We start from the raw sequence: 1,436 nt of genomic DNA, 5'->3' as shown, positions 1-1,436 counted from the left end.
ACTGACCGTGGTTGAGGCCGGTGGCTCCGGGACACGAGTCTGAGGCTGAGGAACACTGACGAGTCTGCAGAGCACACACAGCAGTTATAAGAGCAGGAGTTTAAACACTGGCCAGTGAGTTTTGTTCAACACCACAACAAACACAGACAAACACAAACACAAAGCAGGTACTGATGATGACTACAGGTAATACCGGGCTCCTTCACAGAGAGCTTCGGTCAGAGCTTCAGCGCACGAGCCACAACAGCGCTGAACCAATGTTTACCGCACAGACTTCACACGGCGGTTTCTCGGGTGCCAACACTTTTGCACAGTGCCGTGCACCGTATACGCGCACCCACGCGCGCTTCAACGACAGCACATCCAAGCGCACGCGCGCCGATTTACGCAAACATGCATGCACAAGCACGCATACCCATGCATGCGCGCGCACACGTGCACACACTTGCACTTTACCTGGATCACCGGGTAAACATGTAAACAAGTAAACAAACAACTACATAAACAAAGCGGCAGCGTCACGTGCCTGCTCGTGTCCCTGGCTGAGGCTCAGCGCGGCGCACAGCAGCAGCAGCGGCAGCGGCGATAGATCCATGCGGACACACACACACACTCCTCCTCAGCAAACCGGTGACCGGGAGTCCGCGGGCGCGCGCGGGGCAGCGTTCGGGCATCGCGTGCAAGCTTCCCCTCCTCCTGCTGCTGCTGGGCTCGCGGACAGGTAGCGCTCCCCGTGTGAGTGAGTGACTGTGTGTGTGCGTAGCCTCCACACAGCACGAGCCCAGAGCGGCAGCCGGTGGAGAGGGGGAGGCGGGGAGGAGGGAGGAAAGGGAGGAGTGGACCAATCAGAGCAGAGCCGGAGGATCGGGACTTTACTTTGAGGGATGCAGAGAGAGAGAGAGAGAGACAGAGAGAGAGAGTGAAAGAGAGAGAGTGTGAGAGAGAGAGAGAGAGAGAAAGACAGAGAGAGAGAGAGAGAGAGAGAGAGAGAGAGACAGAGAGAGAGAGGGAAAGAGAGAGAGTGTGAGAGAGAGAGAGAGAGAGAGAGAGAGAGAGAGAGAGAGAGTGAAAGAGAGTGTGTGTGTGTGTGAGAGAGAGAGAGAGAGAGAGAGAGAGAGAGAGAGAGAGTGAAAGAGAGAGAGAGTGAGAGAGAAAAAGAGAGAGACAGAGCGAGAGTGAAAGAGAGAGAGAGAGTGAGAGAGATAAAGAGAGATAGACAGAGCGAGAGTGAAAGAGAGAGCGAGAGTGAAAGAGAGAGAGAGAGTGAGAGAGCGAGAGTGAAAGAGAGAGAGAGTGAAAGATAGAGAGAGTGAGAATGAAAGATAGAGAGAGCGAGAGTGTGAGAGAGAGAGAGAGAGAGAGAGTGAAAGAGAGAGAGAGAGTGAGAGAGAAAAAGAGAGAGACAGAGCGAGAGTGAAAGAGAGAGAGAGAATGAG

The 1,436-nt window shown here is 54.2% G+C and overlaps 1 protein-coding gene across 1 annotated transcript in view; it reads right to left on the bottom strand.

Moving 5' to 3' along the window:
- adamts18 (ADAM metallopeptidase with thrombospondin type 1 motif, 18) overlaps nt 1–781 on the bottom strand; it is a 133,420-nt gene extending 132,639 nt beyond the window's left edge. Inside the window, exons 1-2 of the mRNA XM_017717899.2 lie at nt 527–781; nt 7–64 (exon numbers count right to left, since the gene is read on the bottom strand). Coding sequence (XP_017573388.1) covers nt 7–64; nt 527–595 — 127 coding nt within the window. The 5' untranslated portion in view covers nt 596–781. The remainder of the gene's footprint in view (nt 1–6; nt 65–526) is intronic.
- Between the last annotated feature and the right edge of the window lie 655 nt (nt 782–1,436).

The sequence above is a fragment of the Pygocentrus nattereri genome, chromosome 25, assembly GCF_015220715.1.
Source record: "Pygocentrus nattereri isolate fPygNat1 chromosome 25, fPygNat1.pri, whole genome shotgun sequence".
Classification (NCBI taxonomy): Eukaryota; Metazoa; Chordata; class Actinopteri; order Characiformes; family Serrasalmidae; genus Pygocentrus; species Pygocentrus nattereri.
Note: the sequence above shows the minus strand (reverse complement) of the source record. Positions and strands in the feature narration are given on the sequence as shown.